Source organism: Chanodichthys erythropterus, chromosome 12 (assembly GCF_024489055.1).
Source record: "Chanodichthys erythropterus isolate Z2021 chromosome 12, ASM2448905v1, whole genome shotgun sequence".
In the NCBI taxonomy this organism is placed as follows: Eukaryota; Metazoa; Chordata; class Actinopteri; order Cypriniformes; family Xenocyprididae; genus Chanodichthys; species Chanodichthys erythropterus.
Genome location: NC_090232.1, coordinates 26,213,283 through 26,239,118, shown reverse-complemented (window position 1 = coordinate 26,239,118; position 25,836 = coordinate 26,213,283). Strand labels below are relative to the sequence as shown.

The 25,836-nt window shown below is 39.4% G+C and overlaps 1 protein-coding gene across 5 annotated transcripts; it reads right to left on the bottom strand.

The window, feature by feature from the left end:
- Positions 1-11: 11 nt before the first annotated feature.
- zc3h13 (zinc finger CCCH-type containing 13) lies at positions 12-24,964 on the bottom strand. Of its 5 annotated transcripts, none has more exons than XM_067405106.1 (21): positions 24,826-24,964; positions 23,301-23,447; positions 22,979-23,088; positions 22,771-22,885; positions 22,538-22,649; positions 21,990-22,117; positions 19,803-19,847; positions 19,019-19,197; positions 18,732-18,932; positions 14,388-14,543; positions 13,418-13,779; positions 11,748-12,203; positions 10,147-10,362; positions 7,796-8,315; positions 6,976-7,085; positions 5,573-6,838; positions 4,585-5,163; positions 4,337-4,480; positions 2,014-2,214; positions 1,689-1,852; positions 12-710 (listed from the first exon to the last, which is right to left on the bottom strand). In XM_067405106.1, the coding sequence occupies exons 2-21, from the start codon at positions 23,436-23,438 to the stop codon at positions 534-536; spliced, it is 5,379 nt and encodes a 1,792-aa protein (XP_067261207.1). In that variant the 5' UTR covers positions 23,439-23,447; positions 24,826-24,964; the 3' UTR covers positions 12-533. The 5 variants fall into 5 exon arrangements, with proteins under 5 accessions (XP_067261207.1, XP_067261205.1, XP_067261204.1 ...); XM_067405104.1 differs by having other exon boundaries at positions 23,301-23,491; positions 24,826-24,933; XM_067405103.1 differs by having other exon boundaries at positions 23,301-24,956.
- Positions 24,965-25,836: the final 872 nt, after the last annotated feature.

The following is a 25,836-nucleotide window of genomic DNA, read 5'->3' as shown; positions in this document are numbered from 1 at the left end:
TTAAAGCAACAACAAAGTTTATAAGCGTCACAAAACTACCCATTTCTTTAATCTTTTTAATAAAACAAGGAATCACTGAGAACAAGAGTGCTGAAACGGACTGATCACAAAAAAAAATAAAGTTTCAAAACAAAACGGACAAGCAAGGGGAACCAAAGTTAGATGCACATAACAAATACTGTCATTTTATTGTACATCTTCAGTACCCATTGTATATCTCACAAACATTCAGCAACCGTTGTTCACACATCTGACATTACAAAAAAACGTCTCTAAAACAAATGTAAATGACAAAGTTCTTATGCAGTACATGGTTATCACTTCTGATTCAAAGTTCAAGGGTCATGAAACCTTAGACAGCATCTCCACAGGCTAGTTTGTCTAGTCTCTATGTGGTTCCTCTGAGGTTTAGGGCAGCAATGCTCCATCAGCACTGATTTAAAAGCAGTTTCAGTGTGTTACAATAATCGTTGATAGTATGGGTTAACAGCGATCTGAGATGGGCTCTTTCAGACTGTACTCACTGAGCATGCTCAGGAGACGCACAGCTCTGCTGGTGTGCTGAGTTGTTGGGCTGCAGAGACTGAATCGGGCTTCTCCTGTCCACTCAACTGGCTGGAAGCCATTTTCTTTTTAAAGAGACGCAAACTCAGTTGCACAAGTTCATTGTCCACCACTGGAGCGCTGGTGTAGATCTGCTTGGTTGTGCCCTACATGAGGAATACAGATGCATTAAACCAAATACTGAATCATGAACACCTTTATTAAGCCAATTATTAGGCTTATTTAAAAATAATAATAATAATAATAATAATAAAAAACAGCAACACTTTTAAAGTCACTGACACATTCCACAGCAACCCTCACAAGATTAGATTTATATGTTGTTGTTTTTTTTTTTTTTTTGTGTTTTTTTGTGGTGTGGTTGTTAAAAGAAATTAATATCTTTATTCAGAGTATATAATTGATCAAAAGTGACAGTTGAGACTCCAACATGGTTACAAAAACAATTATGTTTTCTACTTGTTAACTTTCTATTTATGAACAAAATCCTGAAAAAAAAAAAAAAAAAATTAAGCAATGTGATAATGTTTCTTGAGCAGCAAATCAGCATATTAAAATTTTTTCTGAAAGGTCATGTCACACTGAAGACTGGAATAATGATGCTGAAAATTCAACTTTGCCATCACAGGAATAAATTGCATTTTAAAATATAAAAAAAAGGAAAACAGTTATATTAAATTGTAATAATATTTCACAATATTACAGTTTTTACTGTATTTTTCAGCAAATAAACGCAGTCTTGGTGAGAATAAGGGACATCTTATTGACCCCAAACTTTTAAACTGTAGTGCATATTACTTTGTTACACAGTCTTTTTTATCTCACCATCACATTCAATTTAGACTGAAAGCTTGAGTAAAATGTAATTTGTCTGAGAATTCTTTGCAGCTTAAAAGCGGTGCAGGAAACACCAGATGGAAGTTATCATCTATATTCTTCAGTATTTAAATTAAAATATATTTAATAAAATACTCATAATATTAACTTCTCTTGATTCTTCCTTTGATGGCATAAAAATCTTCTCTAGGTAGGCAGTTCCAGAATAGAGCTCACTTTCTCAATACAGTTTCAGAAAGCCCAAGTTACACAAAATAAGTGCCCCCAATTAAAGGCCATAAGAGCACCTTGTCATTTTTCAGGAGCTGTCTACGTATGGCAATGTCTCGGCGAGCACACAGCGCCTTGCAGCAAGGGCCCAGGCTCCTCAGTAGGTTGGCCCTCTCCATTCTTCTGTTGTATGCAGCCATGTTTAGAGCACCCAGATCATGCTCTAAGAGTTTATCAGCATCTATGGATTCATATTTTGAGATTCAATTCAGTTGTTATACTATTATTTATTACCACAAAAAAAAAAAAAAATAATAATAATAATAATTATGCTAGCTTATCAGTAGAGCTTCATTTATATTAAAACTGTAGCATTCATTCAAAGGTATTTTGCACATTCACCTTTAGGGTCTTCCAACTCTCTGGAGCACACTTCTTTAACTCTGGCAAGGAGCTGAGGCCCAGCTAAGCGTCTGGACACTCCTGCTCTGAGAAGCACAGCCCCTGGGGTGAACCGCAGCAGTGCTGCCCCGGGAGTTCTGGGCTCCTGCTTTTGCTTGGGCATCAAACTGGACCAATCTACATCAATCACATCCAGAGGCCCTGAAACAGAACATGCAAATGGTATGTTATAGACAGTAAAAATTTGGGGTTAGAGGAATTTTGAAATGGTCATTACATAGATTATGCTTATGGCTTTGAGTGTGTATCAGTCTGTGAAATAGGAATCTTTGTATTTTCTGTTCAAACTGGGAAAAAAAAGTTACATGTGGCCAGATCTGTTTTTTTTTTTTTTTTTTTTTTCCCTAGAATGTCCACATTCATTGGTATAGTCACAATCAGTAGCGGCTCCTGATTTTAGATTTAGGTAGGGCAGATTCTGGGTCTTAGCGCTAGTTTATGAATAACAGTTTTGCAAGCTTTAGATTCTAATAGCTGAACACACACACAACACTTTTGGCAGAGGTTGCGTTATTCAGCCTGAGGTTGGCGCTCTAATGTTAATTGACAAGCTTTTAAGTACACACGACGATACGCACATAGAAGAATTGCCTTAATGTAGCACTTGCTGCCTCTGAATGCTCTTTTAAAATACTACAAGTTTAGGAGGAATTCCAGTGAGGAAAAAGTCACGTCTATTCTCATACCAAACATAGCACATTTAAATTAAAGGATTTATACATTTATTTATTTGATACGCTACTCCACATAGGAAGAACAGACATGCCAACTAGCTACTGACCTGATACAGACCAATATACTCATAGCTGAATCGGATTCATATCATCTTGGTCTGGAGTGGGGTATACGCAAGCTTATGTGAAAATAAGCAGGGCAGTCTGAAATCTGCCCTAATGGCTCTCGATTAGAGAATGCTGCAGTTCCATTTTTCACCACAGATTTACATTGGAAAACTGTTGAGCTGGGGAGGGCTCAAGAACCCGCTGCCCCACTTAGTATCATTATACAAGCCATATATTAAATTTTAATATATCCTGCTCACTTTACGTCTTAAAATAGTCAACAAAATACAAAAAAAAATTGTTGCAGAATGCTGAATACATTTACAATTTATTATTGATTCAGTTTATATAGAGGTCTATTTTTTCGGATGAATATTTCCATAGGGCTCTGCCTCACCTGTCCAGAACCGCAGCTGGTCACAATGTAAACTTGCACGTTTTGCATTTGATCATATTTTTTCATGAGGGCAGTATCCAAATCAGAACACATGTACTGTGCAGACAGCAATGAAAACAAAAACACATCTAAAACAAAAGAGTGGTGTATGCAATGCTGTCACATCTGTTTGAAGCGTTCTTTCACTATTGCAGGTGGACTGGGGGCCGTCTAGAGGGTTCGGGGGGTATGCTCCACCAGAAGAAAACTTTCTATGTTTTAAAATTAAATGAATCAATTCTGGCGCACTTTGATAGCAAAATTAAAATCTCAATTAACATCTTTTCAGTGGAGGGAAATGGTTTTGCTATGTCTTGTACCTTGACTTAGATGTGATAATCCAAAATTATTTTTGATATTATTATTAAAAACTAAAATGAATTTTTCAGTAGTATATTAATTGTTTTACAGTAGTAAGTTTACAACACTTATGGCTTAATTTCTTTGCATTAAACCCTTAAGCTTTTATTCTGGCCATACTAGCCATTAGCATCTGCTCTCGAGGTTTGTTTTTTTGTGAAACATGACAGGGGATTAGGTATGAACAAACAGTGTGTAATCAATGTAATCGATTACGTCAACACATAATTCCAGCCAAAGTTGAAAGTAATATTTTTTTGTGCAAAAAACTTTCAACACAAGAGTAGTTCAAGGAACAAAACAAAGAAAATAGGAAAAAATATTTTAAAATATCCATGTCATGACCCCTTCAAACTCACAGTACATGCAGAGATGGAGTTCGCTCTATTTACTGTGAACCAAGTCATGCTTCGCTCTGAAACATGCAGCATAGCATACTATATAATTGCATAATTAAGCCTTTTGCATATTGCAAAGTCATTTTGCGATTTCGATTTTAGTTTGATTAACAGATTTGCCAAAGCATTGAAGCACAACAGAACGTCACATTTTTATGTTATTATGTGAAGTGTAAAAATATTTTCGGCTCATTATGAAATTGTGGTGGGCAGATTAGACTGAGGCGGGCCATTTGTTTGTGGTTTGAATGCGTTCACGGGACCCTGTTTTAAATGGTGTTACGTACCAGAAAGCTTTTCTTCATCTTGTTGGTCATCCCTCTTCTGACTGTCTGCCAGAATCTCATCCAGTTCATCATCACTGATTGGCTCATACTCCTCACCACCTGACACAACAGACTGTGCATCATCCCCCTTTCCATCCTCTTCTTCTGAAAGAAAGAGCAAACACACATACATACAGTAAAACTGAAAAATCTTCTTATACATCAGATTACAGTTTGAGAAATCGGCGGTGGGGGGGTGGGGGACTTACCATCAAGACTATCCATTTTCTCTGGTTCAGATGCTTCCCCTTGCAGGTGTGAATTGTCAGCTGGTTTATCTACATCCATGAGGGCTTCTCTGGGTAACAGAGGTTCATACTCTCCCCTCTCCATCTTAATTTCACCTCTGCTCTTTGGTTCCCTGTGAGCTTGAAGGTCAAACGGAAGCATCCTTTCTCGTTCACGCTCACGGTCCCTTTCACCACGCTCACGATCCATTCTCTCATGTGCCAGCAGCCCTTCAGGTAAGAGTCGTTCCCTTTCACGCATCTCCCGTAAGTCTCTCTCTCTAATTGGCTCCCGGTTGCCACGGAGGAGGGGCTCTCGGCCCCGCCCACCCCACTCACGAAGTTCTGGTTCCCAGTCTCTCTGTTGGGTTTGTGGATTTTGAAGCTGCCGGTGATCCTTTTTCTCACGCTCTCGATCCAACTGATCACGCTCTCGTTCTCGTTCCCGTTCTCGTTCCCGGTCACGCTCACGGCTGTCGTAGGAGCCGGCTCTGGAGCGAGCCTGACGCTCAGACTCTGGTGAACTACGACGAGAACTGTGACTCCGAGAGTCCTGCCGGTCTGTGAAAGCAGATAAAAGTGTTATGGAGAATTCAATACTTTGACATTACAATAACAATGGTTTTAGTATTCTTTCACACATCATTCAGAGCACAGTTTAGATACACAAAATGTTCCGATTTTTTTTTGTTGTTAGTTTTAAATCTTGTCATTTTTATTAATGCATATTGTTATTGTTATTATTATTTGTTTTTCTTTTCACTAAATACTGAGAATGAAATGAGGATTTTCCTCATGTAGTATATTTTTCCACATGTTCTATCACTTCTCAATCTTTCCACACAGGCACTCTACTCTGGAATCTCACAATTAGTTCAACCCAAAATCAAGGAAAATAGTGTTTCAAACAATTCCCACCCCCCAAAAAATAGAATACTAAGAAACTCAAAGCTTCTATGAAGAGTCTCACCTGAGGAAGTACTCCGACTGGGTTCTCCTCTCCGAAGCTGATCAATCCTTGACTTCCTCTCTCCTCCTATCTGTTCACTGGCCACTGCTCTCTCCCTGTCTCTCTCCCTCTCTCGTTCCCTCTCCCTGTCCCGTTCTCTCTCTCGCTCTCTGTCTCTCTCTCGGGAATTGCCACCCTGCATGAGTCCTCTGCGGGACCTCAGCCCCTGAGGGCCTTCATCTCGATGAGCCGACTCATTGGAAGGAGAGCGTAATCTTCGCGAAGACGCACGACTTTGGTTGCTGCCCATGCTACTGCTACGCTGCTGCTGCATGTCTGCTTGCTGCGGTTTACGCAGCATGTGTTGCGGCAGTAGCGGTTGTAAAGGAAGAGACTGTATCAGCATCGGAGGGTCAGGGAGCAGCGGGGCGATTGGGGGGTCTGTACGGTCCCGGCCCCCACCACGTACACCCCTTCTAGGGGGGCGCTCTGAGGGAAGCAGCCGCTCTGGAGGCCTATCGGATGGCAGGGAGGCAGAGGAGCTCTCACCTCGCTCTGGTACGTCTTCATCAGACCAGTCACTGAAGTTGGGATCAATTTTAGCTGAGAGAGAGCTCTGTCCAGCCGTTAAAGCTCTCTGGGAGGGAAGGTCGTCCTTGTTGATTGGCGGGGGTGTACGTGGGCCCCGTCGTCTCTTGCTGAGGGGATGTTGGGCGACCAGCTCGTCCTCAGAAACATCCGACTCGGGTCCTCGTGAGCGCTTGCGCTTCCTTTCTAAGGCTTTCTTCTTGGGCATCTTGCGAGGTGAGAGGAGAGCCTGGGGGGCTTCAGCTACAGTGGAGGAGGATGAGGGGGGCTCAGGATTACTACGATCCCCTTCTCCAGATGCCACTTCCTCCTCTTTACGGTTCTTCTTCAGATTTTTCTTCTGAGATTTAGTCTTTTTCTTGCCCTCCTCATGAACGGCTGATAAAGAGTCTCTCTCCTCCATTGGAGGGGGAGTGAGGGCAGCAGGAGGGAGGTCCCTCTGCTCTTTTCCCCTCCTGGATTCAGAGATGCCTGTAGCAGAAATGTCTGGAGCGTGTTCTCCACGTCGCTCTGCTCCTCTTCCTGCTCCTCTCTCACCACGGGGATCCACCTCCTCGTGTCGGCCACGGCCTTCTTTTTTATCGCCACGCCGCTCTTCATCCTTCCAGCGGTTGGGTTTGTCATCAGTAAAGGAGCGGACAGGCGAGCGAGCAGTCTCCTGAGGACGAACCACTTGACTCAGCAGTCGGTGCTTTTCACCTGAAATAAAACCATACATTTTACATGCAAATATTCTGTGTATGATCACAATACACCTATAGGCCAGGATATGCTAAGTATATGTTTTCACTAAAGGGGGAAAACATAACTTTGCACTTGCTCAGTTGAAATCATACCTTTCTCCTCAGTGCTGTTGTAACCGTCACTATCTGCAGGGCTAACATCTCGCCCTCTTTTAGGAGATGGCCGTGGACTGGGAGTGTTCTCAGCACGATGTCTCTTGCGACTGCAAACAAACAAAAGGGCAAACAGTATTTAGTCTATAATTTTCAAAATGCTTACATGTGCACTACTGTTCAAAAGTTTGGTCTATAAAATTTTTTGTTTTTGAAAGTCTCATGCTAACCAAATGTGACAAGCAGAGCCGTGAGGGAATGGCGCGAGGACGGTGACGCGAATGATAATGAGTTAATAAGAATTAATGATTAAATAAGAATGCATGATATATTGATACAATATACTGGTTATTGGCTGCTGTATGAGATTTAAATTTACTGGTATCAGTTGATATTGGATACATATCCCTGGTACTGGATATTTTGTATTCATATTTTCTTGTATTTTTACATTTAAATGACATTTGGAATCAGTTAACTGTTGTAATCTTTTGCAAATCTCAAAATGAATATCCATTATTCACAATGCTGTGATGTCTAAATTCAGTTTTATTTTTAATTTATGTAGACAAAGACAAATTTTAATTTTATATGACCAATAACGAAGAATAATTATTGGCTAATCTTCATAGATAATATTTTCAATATTGGCCTTACAATGATAAGAAACACACCATTAAATGATAAAGAAAGTAGCACCAGTATGTAGTTATTAACAACAAATGTTATACATTTTAACAGCCATGCAGTAATATTTACCCAACACAAGTATTCCAGAGAACTTGCACTTAAATGTGACCAATAATACTAGAGCACTTACGTGTTCTTTCTCTCTTCATGAGCATCTCGGACAGAGCGGTCGTCTCGTGGCTCTTCTCTTCTGTCCCGCCTTTCTTCCCTTCCTTTATCTCTCTCCTCCCACTCCCTCTGCCTTTCCCTCTCTCTTTGCTCCCTTTCCCGTTCCCTCTCCTTCCTCTCTCGTTCCCTTTCTCTCTCCCGCTCTTCTCGCTCTCTTTCCCGTTCCTCCCTCTCTCTTTCCCGCTCCCTTTCTCTCTCCTCCCTCTCCCTCTCTCGTTCTCTTTCTTTCTCTCTCTCCCGCTCCCTTTCCCTGACTCGCTCTCGTTCCCTTTCAGCCTCTCTTTCCCGTTCTTTCTCCCTCTCTCTCTCCTTCTCTCTTTCTCGTTCCCTCTCTCTTTCTCTATCCCTGTCCTTCTCTCTGTCACGGGTGCGGTCATCTCGTCTGTCATCCCCTCGATCATTCCTTCGATCATCTCGCCTCTCTTCACGCTCAAAGTCCTCGCCGCGGCTCTGCTGGCGGCCAGGAGAGGGTGCTCTTTGTTCTGTTGAACAAAAACAAATCTCCATCAATGACACCAAAAGTTGCTCTCCGTGTCCTCTGATTTTAAAGCTTCTCCACTTAATTTAAAGTTATCAGAAGTGACATTTAAATTTTGATCTGTTCCTTAAACAGAACTTGACAAACAATCTTACACAATTTACACAGAAGAAAATTGCTGAGCTGAGAAGCCTTGTTGCCATTCGGTCCATCAAGTTTTAAAGATTACTGAAGTGTCAGACACATACCAATCACCATTTTGTTGCAAATTCCTTTCACTACAGCAAAAAGGTGCAGTTATGGCACATGCAATTTGAATACTAGGTATCCAGAGTGACCAGTTAATCTTGTTCCATTCATTCAACAGTACGCATATTTAAATCCCTTCTCCTCATGGCTTCAAAAATGTGCAGAGATGTCTGGAATCACTTTATTAAATATATGAAAATACAGTTAAGTGCAAGATGTACAGCATCAACATATAATGAGAACACTATAGAACGTTGTGATTTTTTTTTTTTTTTTTTTGTAGTGCCTCCACAATGGCAGTAAAACTTTCTGGCTAGCACAAGTTGTAATGTTGCGTTTATTTGTCATATAGAACGGGTTTCAGTTTACTCATGTTCATTCACTCTTCAGCTCATGCAGCCATTCCTTTTAGATGAAAACACTGATGCATTATTGATAGTCATATTTTCATATTTTGATAAACAAGTCATTTTTATTTGTCAACATTAATTTTCGTAAGTGTTTTATGGGGTGTAACGGTACATGTATTTGTCACGGTTCAGTGCATACAGTCAGACAATGAATACAGTCAGTCACATGCGATCCACACTCCAATCCAGAAGGGGGCACGCACAGTAATGCAATGCTGTTTGCTAGCCACCACAACAGGAAAGAGAGCAGAAGAAGAGATGATCTTTGCACCAACCCAAAGCAAAAGTACAGATGGCAAGTAAGAGCTTGCTAGTAACCTATACACGGAGTTATGATTAATTTTTGTGAGCACTACACAAACTTCATGGAAAGGAAATCTGGACGCCAGAAAGCGGAGTTGCTTTTGGAAAGTTTGATTTTGAATCGGACAGTGTCTCCAAAAGTGAGGTGCCTAAAGTCCCGGGTATACTTCGGAGCCCCTGGCCACATGCAGGCCAAATTTCGAGACCGCGCGGACAGCCCGCGTGCAACAGCACATGCGCAAGCAGTATAGAAGAGTCCACTAGGTGGCAATACGCACAGTATTGAGCACAGTATTCAGCCGTCAAAGAAGAGTGTGAAAAGACCGGTTTAACAGCTTGAAAAAATAGAAAAACACAGCGAACTTGACCAGCGTTTGTGCGAACAGATTAGAAAGTAACCACATTTGTACAATTCATGTTTGAATGTGTACAAAGACGTGTTTAGGGCGGCAAATTCATGGAGGGGGATAAGTAAAATATGGGAAAGGATGCACTTCTTTTCTTCTCCGATCATGTCCAGTGAATGTCCCGTTGATGACACGACTCAGTGCTGCTCTCCGATGTCTGGTGGAGCATAGAAAAAACTACTGTGCATGTGACGAACGCGGTCATCCGCGGTCATCCGTGGTGTAGTATACTTTGAAAGATGCGTGGACTTGAATGCGTGCGTGACGCGTTCGGGCGCAAAGTGAAGTATACCCGGGGCTTAAAGAATCCCACCCCCGCAATGATTTATTGCTTGACTTTGTTGAATAATATAGAAGATAGAGAGCTTAAAAAATAGTTGCATATTAAATTGCAACCGCAATATTGGTAAAAATAAATCGCAATTCGTTTATTTTCCAAAATCGTTCAGCCCTACTTATCAGTCACCTCTTTCTCTGTTGTCACGGCGATCTCTCTCTGCATGTCCTCCCCGCCGTTCATCTCTGGGCTGTTCTCCTCTCGGTCTGTCGTTGTCATAGCGATCACGATCAGTGTTCCTCTCTGAACTCCTCTCTCTCAGACCACTGCTGCGGGACTCCCAGCTGTCATGCCCACTAGCACTGCTAGCATCAGTCTGTGATGCTCTACCACCACGAGATGTACCTGAAACACAAAATTATCACAGCCTCTGCATAAGTATTTAAAATTAATTTTTCAAGTTCTCATATTATTGCATTACTCCTTAAAAAGTAACAAATAAATGTTTCATTTTATGGAAAGTACATGATCCAGCTTGCAATTGCATCTTTTTTAACTTTAAAGTGGTATTTTTGCTGTGGAAAAGTGCAAGACAGGATTCTGATATATAAAAACAGCAAAAGTAATTTAGCAACACAGTTTGCAGCTTGTTTTAGGATTTAGGGGTGTTGCAATATACTGGTACTTATGATTGAAAAATTTTAATATTAATACTACACATACGATATATCAAATTATTCACTGTCAGTAATTATTAAACATTAATTTAAATTGGGCGAACATGAAATCATGATCATTTAACACTATTATTGAATAGTTTTCTTTTGTCATTTGTTGTTTGATTATTATTAAAAAGCAAGTAAATTAGGCTGCTGTTACTTTAAGGGTGCTTTCACACACGGTTCAATTGCCTAATCCGAACCAGAGTTCGATTGCTCCACCTCCGCCTGCCGGACTGTGTTTAGATTTTATTATTTGTGACCGAACCGCAGTGCGTTTGAGTCATCAAAGCAGCATCTGGTAATGACAGCGCAGGAGAAGGCAGAAAAATGCATAGTGCTGCTCACCTCACTTTCATATTTTTGTTTTTGCACTGTTGCTTTTGTTTCCAAAGCTTACATAACGACACTTGCATCTATCTGCCCCGAATGTACTGCAAATATTCTAAAGAACACTGAAGGCGAGGAAAAATTACATGTACAGCTCTCTGCTTGCAGTCTGTCAGTCACGTCAGGAAAGTGAATGAAACACACAAACACAGATTTTTATCAAATCATACTTCCACAATTTAGTTTATCTGCATTCATATCAGCATGTGAACTCTGGTATGGTTCACTGAAGACAGCGTTCACACCATCCAAATGAACAGAACTCTGATGTCAATTGAACCCAGTTAGTGTGAAAGCACCCCAAGAGCTAAAGCAATGATCCAATATACTATTACACATGCATTTTCTTTCTCAACTGTGTGTGTTTACTTAAGACATTACCCACTGTGATTACGTGAATACTCTCTAAAAAGGCATTTTGACATGTTTGTGTACACCTTTAGGCATGTATCCAAAACCCATTTGCTTATCAGCGTCTAGGTCCTACTTGGAGTGCGAACACAGAAAACCACCTAGAGGAAAGGGTATCTTTTGTGGCTTGATGCGCTTTTAATAACACCATTTAAAATCAAATATACCATGTAATGAAAAATAATCATGTAGAGAAATTCTGACAGTTTTTTGGATGTAGCTGACAAAGATGTCATATAGATGGCCCACAGAAGATAACAATCTTCTCACCTTTCTCTGTGGCGTCTGATCCACGGCCCCTCCCTCTGCCTGTTCTTTCAGCTCGAGATTCGTTCCTGTTGTCCACTCTACTCTCATTTCTCATTTCCTCCCTTCCATGTCCTCTTCCATAATTCCTTTCCTCCTGGGTTGTTGTTTCCTCCTTTCTATGAGTTTCATTTCTTTCTCTCTCTCTTTCCCTCTCTCTTTCTCTTTCCCGGTCCCGTTCCCGATCCCTATGCTCCAGGGATTCTCGTCCTGAACGGTCTCGTGTTTCTGCTGCACGGGCATCCCGAGTGTCTTTGACCTCCCCGCGGTGCTGCCGCTCTTCCCGGACATCTCGTCTATCCCGTTCACCGCGGCGGTCTCGGTTGTCCCTGCAATCACGCTCATCTCGGGAAGAACTCTGCTCAATATCGTAGTCTCGCTCATCACGGCTGCTGTCTTTCTCACGCTTCCCACGGCTCTCTAAGGGCAGAAAGGAAATTAAGTGAGCAATGGAGTGTATCCACAAAAATTTGAAACAGCACAACAGTTTTTAACATTGATAATATTAAGAAACATTTCTTAAGCACCAAATCAGAATATTAGAATGATTTCTGAAGGATCATGTGACACTGAAGACTGGAGTAATGATGCTGAAAATTCAGCTTCACCATCACAGAAATAAATTACATTTTAAAATATTTTAAAAAACAAAAAGGTATTTTTAGGGGTGAAAAGAATCGCAATTCTATCTTCTAATGATTTGATTCGACTCAAATTTCAAAAAATGATATTCTAAATGTCTGTTAATAATGTGATGTTAACAGAAAAAAGAAAAGGGGTCCGTTCTTCATACCTCGCTTAATATATCTGAGATGATTTCACAGATGCCAGATCTTCTAATCATGAAAACTGAACTCTGGCTAATTTGGTTCTTCAAACGAATTTGCAGATTGGATTAAAATTTCTGGAATAAATTGAGATTACTGCACGTTCTTGTGTTCCTCAAAAAAGGCAGATGCATCAATACTCTAAACCACAATCAGCAATTGGCTGGTGTCAAGACGACAAATTAATGACATCTTTGAAATAAAAATGTAAAGGTTGTACAAATAGGTGTCTTTTTTAATTCTATGTAGTAATTACAAATTAAATCAGCATTAATTAAAGTTTAAGGCCCATAAACTAACTGTACATCATGTGTGTGTGACTCCAGCACAATTATTAGGTAATTATTCCCTCACAAATAAATCTCTCAATGAGTAAAACTGGCTGTGACTATATTATTATAGACTAAAATATATTATTTTATATAATATTATTTTTAAATCATTATTATTGTTAGGGTAAAAAAGTAGCAGTGGCTGGAACAGACTTTAAGCATCACCTCTGATTAAAAAGATGCAATCTAATCCTGTTTACATGAAATAAGCCTGCTCCTGAGTAGGTTTAAGCTTAAGAACCTGTCGTTATGACAGGAAGTCCAGGATCAACAACATAGGTGTGAGTAAATTACGACAATTTTCATTTTTGGGTGAACTATCCCTTAAATCAGTTGTTGTGTCAGTTGTGTTGTCAGTTGTGGCTCTGAACAAGTCAGTGACTAAAAAAAAAATAACAGGCTCATTTGTTCGCAAGTCATTTACATCAAAAGCCAAATACTCTCTAAATGACTGTGATGTAGAAATGGGTCTCACCATCTCTGCGCTCATGCCGCCTCTCCTGCAGTGCTGGACTCCTGTCTCGCTCTCCTCTCCCCCTCTCCCTGCCCTGCGAGCGATGACGGGCACTGGGGCTTGACCTGCGAGGGGCAGGTGTTGGTGAGGGGTCTCTCTGGGGGGTAAGTGGAGACCGGGAGCGCCGTGAAGACTGAGTGGGAAGGGGTGAGGATGAGGATGGAGGAGGGAGGTCTCGTTGGTAAAGAGGAGAGACAGAACCCCGTCTGTGGCGAGGGGATGGGGAGTGTCTCTGGGCCGAGGAGCCAGAGTGTGAAGAGGGAGAGTGGTGTTGTCTAGAGAGAGGGGAGGGGCTCCTGCGGTGACGGGGTGGAGTTCTAGACCTGAGAGAAAAAAAGCGTAAGACTAAATTGACAGTTTGTCCCACAATATCTCTAAAAAAAAACTAATGATTCAATTTAAATGTCAGGATATGTCACTCATATCTGTCAGTTTTAAGGCCATGACACACCAACTGACATCAAAGAACTTGCATCTGGACCAAAAATTTGAGCTTGAACACACCGAAGACAACAGCCAACATGCAACTAGCATAAACGTTCTGTGCCTGCATTAGAAGAAATAACTGTCTATACCAGCAGGTGGCAGTAGTCTATATTCACCACTCAAAAATTAAACCATCGGCTTGGTGTGTCATTGCCTATAAAGCCATTAATTTAGTTAGATGTGTCGCATGATCCTTCAGAAATCATTCTAATATTTGATGAATAGAAAGATTTGTTACAATGAAAAAGTCTTTACTGTTAATTTTGATCAATTCAATGCATCCTTGCTGAATAAATGCATTAATTTCTTATAAACAATTATATAAGGATTTGATTGATGATTTTAACACTTAACTCTGGATAAAATACTGGAAAACTCACGGATATCTCAATGATATGTCAGAAGTGACACTGGATTAACAATATTTTAGTGCAGCTCTTCTCACCTCTGCTGTGAGGCTTGTTTTTGGGAGGCTTGTTTGGGGGATGATGACTTCCTTCTGGCTGGGGGAGACACTTCTCTCGAGGGTGGGGAAAGACTTCCAGAACGTTCCTCTGATGTTAATGAGCGTTTGGCTTTATGGGAACTATCTGATCGGTCTCTGCAATTAAGGAAAGGTCAAAGATTGATATTTATATTGTTTTATAACAAGCAAATACAATACATAATATAGCTGCAAGCAGCAATTACGGGGCCAAGCACAAAAACGACACAAGAAGCCAGCCAACATGGCTGGCAGCATCAGACCAACAGCAGCAGTTAGCAATTAGAAAAAAAAGTTATTAGCATTTTTGTCAATTTTGTTATAACTTTTGACCACAAGGTGGTGCTGGTCCGAACCTTCTCAGGCTCTTTTAGGGCATTGTCCTGATGACCCATACCAAATTTATGAATTTTGGTCAAACCCATCAGAAGTTATAAGCAAAAATAGCCATTTTTCTTATCTCCACTCCAGTAGGTGGCGCTGCGCCGAAACACTGTATGATGCCTCAGGTCATGATTGTGATTACACGTACCAAGTTTGGTCTGAATATGATAAAGCATTGCAGAGATACAGCTTCAAGAGTAGTTTTTGCATCATGCCTCAAATTCGTTGCTCTGGTATACGAAAACGGTTTGACTTATCGACTTGAAATCCATAACTTTTTGTCGGCATGGTCTGACGATGACACGGTTCAATTTTGGTGAAAATCGGAGCAACGGTCTAGGAGGAGTTCGAAAAAGTAGGTTTTTAAAGAAAAACAATATGGCGGACAGGAAGTTTAGCTGACTATGGCAAATTTGATATCTTTGTTCTCAGCATGACCCAAGGAATCTATTGAGACCAGTTTCATTACAATCGGTAGATATTATCAAAAGTTATTAGCATTTTTGTCAATTTTGTTATAACTTTTGACCACAAGGTGGTGCTGGTCCGAAACTTCTCAGGCTCCTTCAGGGCATTGTCCTGATGAACCATACCAAATTTATGAATTTTGGTCAAACCCATCAGAAGTTATAAGCAAAAACAGCCATTTTTCATATCTCCACTCCAGTAGGTGGCGCTGTGCTGAAACATTGTATGATGCCTCAGGTCATGCTTGTGATGACACATACCAAGTTTGGTCTGAATATGATAAAGCATTGCAGAGATACAGCTTCAAGAGTCATTTTTGCATCATGCCTCAAATTCGTTGCTCTGGTATACGAAAACGGTTTGACTTATCGACTTGAAATCCATAACTTTTTGTCAGCATGGTCTGAAGATGATACGGTTCGATTTTGGTGAAAATCGGAGCAACGGTCTAGGAGGAGTTCGAAAAAGTAGGTTTTTAAAGAAAAACAATATGGCGGACAGGAAGTTCAGCTGACTATGGAAAGTTTGATATCTATGTTCTCAGCATGACCCAAGGAATCTACTGAAAACAGTTTCATTACAATCGGTTAATATAGTCAAAAGTTATTAGCATTTTTGTAAATTTTGTTATAACTTTTGACCACAAGGTGGCGCTGGTCCTAAACTTGGTATGCTCCTTCAGGGCATTGTGCTGATGACCCATACCGAGTTTCATAACGATACGCTAATGCGTTCGTAAAATACAGCATTTTAGCACCAAATTTAAAATGGCCGACGGCCAAAATGTCCAATATGGGAAAATTGGATATCATTCGACTCGGCATGATTCCCCGAATCCAACGAGACCAAATTCATGATTTTTGGCCAAACCCATCAGAAGTTATAAGTAAAAATAGCCATTTTTCATATCTCCGCACCACTAGGTGGCGCTGCGCCGAAACGCTGCATGTTGCCTCAGGTCATGCTTGTGATGACAGTTACCAAGTTTGGTCTGAATACGATAAAGCGTTGCGGAGATACAGCCTTATGTCTATTTTCGCAAGCACTACGTACAATTCGTTTGCGTGTTTTTCGAAAACGGTTTGAGAAATCAACTTGAATTCCATAACATTTTGTCGGCATGGTCTGAAGATGATCTGGTTCAATTTTCGTGAAAATTGGAGTAACGGCCTAGGAGGAGTTCGAAAAAGTACGTTTTTCAGAAAATTCAAAATGGCGGAAAAATTTTCATGACGGAAAATGACGTCATATGGTGCAATCGATTCGTCTTGACCCAAGGAATCAGAGGAAATTGAAAACAAAAAAAATTTTGTTTCTAGCCCTTATGGTTCAAAAGTTATTAACATAAACATAAGTGCAACTTTGGACAGCTGATGGCGCTAGAGGGATTGAGTTAGAGACTCCAAATTTGCTATGGACAAAGGTCAGACTGTCCTCTAACTGTGTGCCAAATTTCACAACTTTCCCGCAAGCGGTTCTATGGGCTGCCATAGACTTCAAGAGCGGAAGAAGAAGCGGAAGAATAATAATAAGCGTACGGAACGCCAACAATAACAATAGGTGCCTAAGCACCTTCGGTGCTTGGCCCCTAATAATAATAAAAAAAAAAATAAAAAAAAAAAAGAACGCCAACAATAACAATAGGTGCCTCCGCACCTTCGGTGCTTGGCCCCTAAATAGCGGAGTTTCCACTGTTGGGCCAAAGAGTGCGCGCTACTGCATGACGGCCAGTTGTGTTTCCACTGTAACTTCCGGGGCTTGATCAAGCCTCATCGGGGCTTCCTCTGGGCCAGTGGCCAGGGGTTTTTGTCCCGCTGAATCCACCTTATTCCTACACCCCATGACGCTTTGCGCAAATTAAGGGTGTAACTTCCATTATGCTGTAAACAGTCAGTGAAAGGCTTGCTCTATGAATGCAATACTTTTTTTTTTTAACTGGGTACAATGAGATGACATTATTCTGCTCACCCTTCAACCAACGAACATTAAAAGGACATTTGTAAAAGCATCAACAAGGTACTTTCAACAGACCATGAAAAAGCATGATTCATTCCACAGCAATAACGGACGGGTTAAATACAACTGTAGTGATATATATTTGTATTATGTAATAGACGTTGCCTTAATAAAAAACGTTCATTAACTTCAGCATTGCGTGATACTATTACAAAGTGATTTCTGTCATTTTTACAGATAATAAACTGTATTTACCTGTGAAAACAAACCTGGAAAGAGATGTGAGGATTTGAGAAGAAAAACAAGAGATTCTTCGTGCATTCCAGTGAATTATTAATGGGATATATTGTAAATTATAATCGGGAGAACAGACCAGATGTGCAGTATATGTTGTCCTTTTTCATACTATTACAGCAGTATGCAAAAGGGAAAAAAAGAAAATAATCACGAGGAAAGAATGCAGCGACTGAAAGGATCTCTTGCTCTAGATATTGTTATAACACGTTATGTTAAAATACCAAGCATTACGTTATTCTCATGCTGTCTGAAAATAAAACATGAAAGAAAAATTGACAGCTCATTCAGTCAAACTGACAGATAAGCTTTATTTTTTGGGCAACATCATGATTTGAAATGATTGTTTCAGTCTTTTTAAATGGAAGTTCCCCAAACCGGAAGAGCCACCCATAATTCAAAATGTAGTAGGCTAGTCAGGAATAAGGTGGATACCTTGGTCCAAATCGAGCCAACTGGGGCTTGAGGAGTGGTCATGAACAAAGACCTCAACATTTAAGACATTCCAAAGATTTTCTGCTCAAAACACACTTTCAGACACCAGCAAGTATTTGAAATAACTTCACTGTAATAGGCAGAAATATATTTGTATTAGATGCTAAAGGCTAGGCTACTTATGCTAACCACTGCGATAATAAATACATATGTGATTATGGAAAATACCAGAGACTGCTTGAAGAACTCAAATTATATATGACTATTATTGTGTATTCATTTGGTTTCATGCTTCATCTGTCTCTTCCCGTTGCCTTTGTTTGCCCTGGCTCACACTGGCCAGTGAGTGGAAAAACGGCTTATGACAATCTATTAGTGCTGTCACGATACCATTATTTTAGTAGTCGGTATCAATTTCAGTATTATTTCATGATTTTCTCAACCAATTTGGGTGCCATAGCAAACACTATTGGAACACACTTCCTTGCACTCAGAGATGTCTTTGATTGTCTTTGAATTGTTAACACTGCAAAAGCATACTGTAAATAGAAACCTTTTACGCTCCTCAGAGCAGGAACACATACGCACAAAGGATTCAAAGAAACCATTTATCAGAGGGTACCAAATAGATGCAGTACTGCTGATGCTGCAGAAAGACTGGTATAGTCACATTTTTATAATTTCAGTATCACTTTTAACAATACTACAGATCTGATACTTGTATCATATACTGTATGTTTTGTGGATTTCTTTTGAAGGTGACTATACCTGCGCTTTTCTTTTTTCTCTTTGTGTTTCTCCACATCTCGTCCTCTTTCTTTGCCTTCTTTAGGTTTGTCCTCACATTTCTCCTTGTTTTTGTGTTTATTTTTGTGCTTCTTCCCAATCACTGGGTTCTCCACAGGGACAGGTGGAGGAGGACTGGGCGTCCGTGGCCCTTTTCTTTTTCCATGGCCACTCTTAGATGACCTGGTCAAAAAAAGTAAACAGCAGTCAAGTATTTAAATTGATAAAAATCAGTTTAAGTTCATCTAAATGGTAATAATTTTCCTAACCTGCTGTCTGTCTCCTCTGTCCTGTTCTGGTCAGACACTGGAGAGGAGATGACTGAGGAAGTGGAGGACTTTTTCTCTTTCTTGCTGGAGTTTCCACCCTTCCCCGCTCTATGTTTGGGTGAGCCGCTGGATTTACGGGACGAGGGTGACCCCTTAGAACTGGTGCGTTCAGGAGAAGCCTAAAACAGATCAAGAGCACACCAAAATAAAACTCCAAAGATAACACCCTGTAATAAAAGGCCAATTACAGTTTTTTTTTTATTTTCTTTGGTACTATTTTCACAAGTAAGGTGTACATTTTCAAAACTCTTAGTATTAAAACTCCAAACTGATCACACTTGTAATGCAACTAGTCATTCTTTCAAAACCTGATCTCAGGCTTTCATTCTAGCTGTACATATTTTCATTTTACATAATCATTGTTTCAAACACAAGATCATTGTGATATGTAATGAGATATTTAATATTTAATTAGTTTAAATCCCAGAAACACAACATTATGTTCTTCTTTCAATTTAGTACTTTTAAAAATCAGTTCATTCAATAACAAACAATGCAAGATACCTGTTTCTAATCACCCTTGTTGCTGAAATATTTATACAGGTCACAGATGCCACCTCAGAAAATACACTTACATTACCTAAACTACATAATTACATAATGTACAACTTACTTGGGAAAATAGTACCAAAGCGAATACAAAAAAATAATAATAATAATAATAATACTAAAATGAACATTAATTGAGACTTTGTTTATTCTGGTCTGTGTTCAAGTAACTTACCCTATCCTTAGAAGAACTACTCGTCCTGGTTTTGGAGACTGGTTCCTGTTGAGAACATACAAGCCATTACTCTCTGTGTTGATAAAAACTCACATTAACCTTCTGTCAATATTTGGAGTGTATGCAATAAACTGTCTATGGTAACATGATAATCAGTAAAATAACTGCAAATACCATTATTTAAACAACTTTACAGTTCAAAGGTAGATTGACAAAAGCAATGTTTTAAAAAATTATTAATCTCACATTTCAGGTATACATATCTATTTAATCTTTTATTAGGCATTATATGTAGGTAATATGGAAATAAAATGCCATCAAATCTTTTCTGAAGAGAGTCCGTTCCCTTCAGATAAACTTTCATAAAAAAACAAACAAAAAAAAACAGTTCCACGTTTACTATGAAACGTGCAATGCTCAGAATTATTTCATTAAATCATTGCCTTCTAAGGGTGCCTGTTACAGGCTGATAATAGCTTTGTATAGTTTGATTGGTGGTCTCTATAAAGGCAGATCAGAAGAGCCGGTACTGTTCTCCAAGCGACTTCCTAAGCTCCAAGACACGGACACACAGAGTCGAACACAGACAAGCAAAGTGAACTTTGAGCTTCGGGTTCATGTCTAAACGGTTAAATACACACAGAAATATGTCAAAAAGCCCTGCTTGGTGAGTATTTGCTTAAACACCGTCAATCATGTCTTAGTGAGCATAAACAGTTGGGAAATAAGTTACATGTGTAACAGTATATTAGATTGTAATTAGAGCTGGACGATTATGGCCTAAAATCAAAACCTCAATTAACTGAACATTTTTCCTCAATTACGATTAATGAATGTTTTTTTTTTTTTGCTGCCCTCATAGTTTACTGACAAGGTTTATACTGTAAATGAGATTGACTTTTAAAAGTGGGATTTTTTTTTCTTTTGAAAGAGTGATCAGACATGACATAGCTCATTTTCAGCAGAAAATAAATTAGCACAGTAACAGTATGTAATGAGAGCAATTGCGTGTGTGAATTAGTCATACTGTCTCTCTATTAATTGTCAAGCTGCAGGTTGTAAATAGTTACTTCAAAAGTAGAAAAATATATAATAAGTTTTGAGTTTCTAAGCTACTTAACTGGACAGCGCTGACAAATAGTTTCTGTGTTCCTCTCTGTGCGTGCGATCTTCATGTTTTGCGCAGCTACTGTTTGTATGAGCGTTCGTGACACAGCGCAGCTGCGTGAGCACGGTAGCTCGAAATAATATACATCCAATTGTCTAAAATCGGTTGAATGTCCAAACTGGTAAACCTTAAAACAAATACAACTGACAAAGTTTAGTGAAGACGCAAGGCTCACCGCTCAAGCGCCATTACTATGTATTGAACTGTGTATTGTTTTTATGCCACTGACTGGACGGGGCAGAGTTACGTGGCTACACACGTGGTAGTATGTTTTTAAGGGGGAAGTATCAACAGGATTAAAAAAAACAAAATAACCGACATGGGAAAATTATGTCGGTTAGAGATTCTGAATTTCAGTTTCGATTACTTTTTAATTAATCGTCCAGCCCTACGTGCAATCTGTCTTAAAGTGACATCAGCCTAATAAACCTGCTGCTTTCTTTGTCATTAGTTTTAATCGAACAAGAAAAGACAAAGAGAAAAATCTCTCATTGCTCTTAAGTAGATTTAGAAGGATTAATCTGTATTTAATTTATACAGTGAAGACTATGAAGTGTTTTACATTTGAGTGCGTTGTTTTTTTTATTAATATTTATTTCACATGAATGCTATATTTGTTAAGCTCCAAGTTGCTCCTATTCACCTCTAAGAGAGAGAATGGAACATGTTGCTTGCCAATAAATAAAAATGTGTGAATTCATGATACTTTCTCATCTCCTAATTTTTTTATACTTAAAAAATACATTGTTGTTAAGAATAGAACCATTTACTTTGGTGATCGGTATGGGTGATCGTATCAGCAAATACTGCTTCCAGTGATCGGTAATCTGTGATTTGCCTCAAAAATCTTGATCAGAGCACCCTTATTCTGAAGTTTGGCCATCAGATTAAGTTCTATCGCGATTCCTGTTTTACCGCCCCCAAATTTAAGAACTCTTGAAATTAAAATTAAGACTGAATTTAGGCTTTTTAAAACTTTTAAGGGACCCACGAGGACCCTGTAACCCAAACTAATATACCTCTTTCTTGATGATGATATCCTCTCGTTTGTCCATGTTTTCCTGTTCCAGCTTCATCAGCTCACGTTGAATCTTCTGTCTCTTCATTTCAAGAGATAACTCGTAATCGTAGTCACCGTTATCGGAATCTAGTAAAATCAATGACAACTATATAACTGCTGGGAAAAAACTGACAAAGAGAAAATAAAGCTTAACCTGTGATGAGAGGAAAGACATTCAAACCCCATACATGCATGTGCATTAATCAATGTTTATATGCGAATAAAAAATCTAAAATTAAACCCGTTCATATAAAGTGGTCATGTCTCTTCAGAAGACTTTGATTAAACTGCTCGATTCATATGGAGTGTCAGTTAAAATATTCCTTTTTCTTTTCTTTTTTTAAGCATTTCATTAAAAACATCTTTGTGTTTCAAAGATGAAAAAGTATTCTTGGTTTGGAATGACAAGAGGATGAGTAATTTATGACATAACTTTCATTTTTGGGTGAACTATCCCTTAAAATGATGAGATGCAACAACTTTGTGGGTACTTTGGAGAATCTTCACCTTCACGACTGGCTTCCCAATCTGCGGTCTCCTCTTCACTAGCTGGAGTGCGCTCCTTTGTGATTTTAATATCCTCTTTCTCCCTGTGCCTGCTACGGGATGAATCTCGCTGCTAATGAGAAACAATTTTTTTTCCAATGTCAAAGAACAATCAATCAACCATGGCAATATCTAGAGTTTCACTTCTAAATTGAGTTTTTTCCAAGTAAATCTAAGTTGTTAGAGCAGCCTACTCTGGTTGTGGGTGAAGTGGGTTCGTCTGCGTCTCTTTTCTGAGAGTCACCATCTACATCCTGTCTCTTATTCTTCATCCTCTCCCGGAGATCCCCAGGGGGCCTCTCAGCTGACCTGCAGACCAGCACACATGCAGAAAGTCAAGTATTCGGCCAAGAATTTGAGCAGGTTCATTTAGAAAACAGCATCTCTTCAATGGAATCTCACCTGTTGAACGTTCCAGTGAAGCCTTTTCCTCGTGATGGGGTTCCATGTGTGTATCTACACGTGTTACCGTAACTGCAGTTCCCAGTCTTTAACCAGTTTCTACAATGAGTCTGCAAGGGAAGACATATATGGGTCAGTCTGTTGCATTTATACACTTTACAAGGGCACCTGAGAAAAAAAAAAAACGAGAAAAAAAACCGTCAAAACCCAGTGAGCTACTACTTAGACAGCGTGACAGAGCATGATAGGCACCAGAAATACTGCCTAGGTACGCAGCTCACCAAGTTTCCTGAGCACCACAGTGGGTGACGAGTATCCCTACCTCTGCTGCATTACTGGCCGTGCTGGGCCCGAGTCTCTCAAACACGCTGGGCCTGCGGGAGGGGGTGGTCGTGCTACTGCTGCTGTCCGAAATGGTCTTTGAATTCTCCACTGTAACCTTCCGCCTGATCTTGGACATTCTGCAGGGCTGCATTAGAAAAATGGCAAATAAAAGGCACCAGCATTCTGAAGCTGAATGCAGTGTTGAAGTTAAGACCAGTTCACAAAGTCAAGACTGAGACCAGAAGATGGTCAAGTTCAAGTCCAGAACGAGTCCAAATCGGAGTCAAGAACATGACCAGAACTGGGTTGAGGCCGTGTCAAGACAAAGACCAGAAGATGATGAGTTTGAGTCAAGACTGAGTCCACAGTCCGCATGGAACAAAAAATTGCCTTAGACCACTGTCATGGACTTGGGAGCAAGAAGACATGTCTTGACTCAAACTCAACTTTCCTCTGGGTTTGGTCTTGACTCTTGGTCTCAACTTCAACACTGGATGAATGGTCTTACATTCATTTTAAGGTAACATACATATCTAACTACCTCAGCAACTACAGCCTATATTATTGTGGCCTTAAAGTGGAGTTTGAAATCTGGTCATTTCCGAGCACATGAATGACCAAGTGAAGACATATTTGCAAGTGGGAAACTTGGAATTCTAGATAAAACACAAGTTCCTGGGTTGTGACATTGGAAGGGGAGTGTCGATTTGAAACATGGCGGAAACAATGATAATAGATGTATAATATAGCTACAAGCTAAATATAGATCAGAGCATGTAGCAAATGGTATTCAATCACAAATCAATTTTCAGTTTGAGATGTAGCTTTTGGGGTTTTAATGTTTACAATATAATTCATTTGTTTTGTACTTTAATGCGTAGGTTTCTGCACTTTTTGACCCGACCAATGAATGTCCATTACTTTTCCAGATGTTCGTGATTACTACTGTATTTTAAACTACTGTACAAAAATTGGTGAGGAAGATTTATATGAAGTACCAATACCTATTATTAAAAGAATTACACAATTATAATCCACTTATTTGAGTATAACAGTTAACAGTTACATGTCTCCAAAACGACAACAGCAGCCTTAGAAATAAATGCAAACTTCCATGACTTAAATATTTTATTATTTTTTTTCTGTCTGAACAAAAATGACAATTTTAAAATTATTTGATATTTCCCGTTTTCCCATGACCGTGGGATCCCCGTTCATTGTAAACATTAGCACAAGCACATTAATCATATGTTGTTGCATTGTGCAAATGCGTCTGCCTGCCTCTTTTTCTACAAGGCGCTTTAACAATATTCAAGCTATAGCTACTAGTAAGGCATGCGAGGTTTCACTGAAAAAGTGACTTTTAATAATTTCGTGTTTGAACAGTCATTAATTTGCAGAGCCGCGCGGTAAGAGCCGCATATGATACCGCGCGGCCTACATTGATAGCACAAGCCTCGGTAACTACACCACTGAAAACGGCAGCTAATTTACCCGTAAACAAATACAAACATGCACTTTACCCGAATATGAATGATGCGTCAAGTCCAGTTTCACAGACTGTTGGGGATAACCTCCTAATCACATGCAAAATTCTTGCAAAGCGGTCTTCCCCTTAGCCGCCGTCATGATGCTGGCGAGACAGCGCAAACTGCACACATACAGCTTCCCGAAGCACTGGGGAGAGGAGGATTATGGGAAACTGGAGGTCTGGTCCTTTTTTTATTTTATTTATTTATTTATTTGTCTAAACTGTTCCTTATAAATAAATAAATAAATAAAATATGCATGAAAAATGTAGTTAGTAATGTTATCTATAAGATTACGCATTTAGGTAATGTATTCTGACCACTTTTTTATTTTATTTATTTTTATTTTTTTTTACTTTTTGATTATTTTTGAGCTAATTCGTCGCATAGGCTTCAGTAAGATTTTTCACCATATGGGACAATATAATGCCTTTTTTGTTATAAAATGGACCTGTCTGCAACAACCATTAAGTTTTTCTGTTTGTTTGTTTGTTTGGGTCCTTTTATGTGCTAATGTTTTTCTTTGAAAGTCTTTGAAACTGTTGATAACTGGTATAAATGTATCTTTGGTGGCATAGGCCTACTAAAGTTTCTGTACCATACATTATTGCCTCAGTTGGTAGCCTACATAACTTAAACCAGACTTTGGCATTAAATCAGTGTTACTCTTTTTCACATGCATGAATGAAAATATAAACATCCTTAATCTTTTTTTTTTTTTCTCCACAAAAAAAACAAAAAAACAAAACAAAACAAAACAAAAAAAAACACTTATGACTTCACTATAATGATCACAACTTTATACTTTTTAGATGAGATTTTGTATTATGTATTAAAAGAAGATACTCCAGTAAAATTGGTCAACAACAAAAAAAGTGCCAAGAGGAGATTCATAGTGGCCAAATAGGTTCTGACTGTGGCATTAAAAAAAACTTCAACAGTAGATGCTTCATCTTGCAGATACAGCCTTTACATAGTTTTAGACATTAATGGATTGGTGAGTAA